Source organism: Branchiostoma belcheri, unplaced genomic scaffold (assembly GCF_001625305.1).
Source record: "Branchiostoma belcheri isolate BF01 breed outbred unplaced genomic scaffold, Haploidv18h27 scaffold91, whole genome shotgun sequence".
In the NCBI taxonomy this organism is placed as follows: domain Eukaryota; kingdom Metazoa; phylum Chordata; class Leptocardii; order Amphioxiformes; family Branchiostomatidae; genus Branchiostoma; species Branchiostoma belcheri.
The window spans coordinates 332910-334966 of NW_017804587.1; the positions used below are offsets into that span (position 1 = coordinate 332910).

General features: G+C 44.9%; 1 protein-coding gene across 1 annotated transcript in view; it reads left to right on the top strand.

Annotated features, from left to right (window-relative positions):
- The window catches only part of LOC109488067, a 5090-nt gene extending 3435 nt beyond the window's left edge, over positions 1-1655 (top strand). Inside the window, exons 3-4 of the mRNA XM_019792219.1 lie at positions 149-345; positions 682-1655. Coding sequence (XP_019647778.1) covers positions 149-345; positions 682-927 — 443 coding nt within the window. The 3' untranslated portion in view covers positions 928-1655. The remainder of the gene's footprint in view (positions 1-148; positions 346-681) is intronic.
- Positions 1656-2057: the final 402 nt, after the last annotated feature.

A 2057-nucleotide genomic window follows, 5' to 3' on the forward strand; every position in this document is an offset into this window, starting at 1 on the left:
TCTACTCTCTCTCTCTCTCTCTCTCTCTCTCTCTCTCTCTCTCTCTCTCTCTCTCTCTCTCTCTCTCTCTCTCTCTCTCTCTCTCTCTCTCTCTCTCTCGTGGTACTGTGCCTTTTTCGATGCTAAGATGTTCAATGCTGTGCCGCAGGTATGCTGACGTTGGCCCGGACGTGTCGGGAGCGATGGCGGGTGGTGGCCGAGAACGCGGGCGGGGCTTTAGACGCCACCTACCGGAGTTCGATAGAAGCGTACTGCGCCAGCCAGCCCAACGTCACCAACGTCATCTACTACGTGGACGTCTTCTGTGAAGACCTGCAGATCGGAATGTTCGGGCCGAGATGTCAGGTGTGTGACGATAATTTGTACGCTATTTGAAAATGTCAACAATAGATTCTAATGCGAAATTCAACTACTTTCTTCATGGTCAATCAAAAACTTGCAATTGAAAGACTGGAAGTTTATACACGTTATACATACCACAATATCACATTCGAGTTTTGCTACCCTGAAATTGCTTTAGGTACCTTAAACAAAAAGTCATCGCTTCTCTTAGTTCCCCATGACGCTTTGAATGGGTCAGCTAACTTCAGAGTTGTAGTATGGCAGCTTACTCACAAGATTGTTCCGCGTTACGTCTACATTTCCGACATTTCTTACACAAGTTTCTCCCCCCAATCCCAGGGTTACGTGGGCAGAGTTAGCGAGGGGTCCACCCTGGCGGAACAGATGTCCCGGCACTGCAGTAAACACGAGGATCTCCTGGAGGCGCTGCTGCACAGCCTGCCGTTCTACCGCGAGGACGGGCGGCCCAACTTCGTAGTCGTGCCCGTGGACTTCGCGCTGCCCGCGGACGCGGAGGACGCCAGGGCCAGCCTCTGCCAGTTTGCTGCTACCTTTACTGAAGTCGGACTGAATCTGCAGCCTTGAACTTGATCGGAGAATGCTGTTGAACTTGAACCAAGTGTGCCGTGTTGTTGTCTTTCTCTGAACATTGCTATCACGTTGTCCAGAAATAATTCAGCATGCTACCATATGTTGCCTCAAGCTGTTCATAGACGTTTTCCTTTTTCCTTTGCAACTTGGAAAGGGAAGCAAAGGGGCCAGCTTAGAATATAGTTGCGACGCTCCCTCCTAGTACTACTAATACCCTGGAGGTCACCGTTATATATCATGTCCATTCCGTCCATCATCATCTGGTCGTGAAAATCTTACGGATGTTCATGACCCTATTCCGTCCATCGAAGAACAATTTTTGATATGTATGTTATTTTTTTGAAAGACAATCGTGCTATGAAAGTTTAACACAAACCTTAACAGTGTTTTCTTAAATATTACGTCTTATTCACTACATATCAGAGATATTGAGAGGTTATCTTGTAATATTTTGATAGATGTTTTCGAAAGTTGAAGTTTGTTTTATGAATTTGGTTTGTGTTCTATAACTTCTACATGTGTATTATCCCCCGACATTTTTGTTTCTCATTTGTTGTATGGGAAGTAAGGAATTTTGTTGCAGAGCTGGTGGGGCGAATAGAGTATCATGATTAAATATTAGATATACGTTTTGTCTAATCATAAAAAAAACTCGGGGATAGTCTATGTTTATTTAATTTGCCTTGTAAATAAAAGGGTGTTTTCTGACAGGCAAGTTGCCAGTTGCGTCATTTGCCATCGAATCACATAAGCATATAGTATTCAATTCAGGATCATAAACGTAATTAGAAACTAAATCAGGAATAAAAGGCTTAGTTGATCCGCTAAAGGAGTATAGTTTGCCGGACCTACTCCCCTTATCACAGTCTATTTGGCCAGTTAACTCTTTCCAGCCGCTTCTGAAGCCTAGAGGCTACTGTATCGGTGGCAGAGCTGCATTTCCCTCGAAAAAAAAAAAAAACTCCGAAAGAAAGTCTGCACAGGAGGCCATGGCCAGCTGAGCTAACAGAAGAGAAGAACCACGCACGGTACTGGTGTTAAATTTCCAATCAAAGTTCTCAAACGAAACCCGCCTCCGACTCAAGCTTCTATAACGCGTATTTAAGAGGCTGAGCCCGGACATG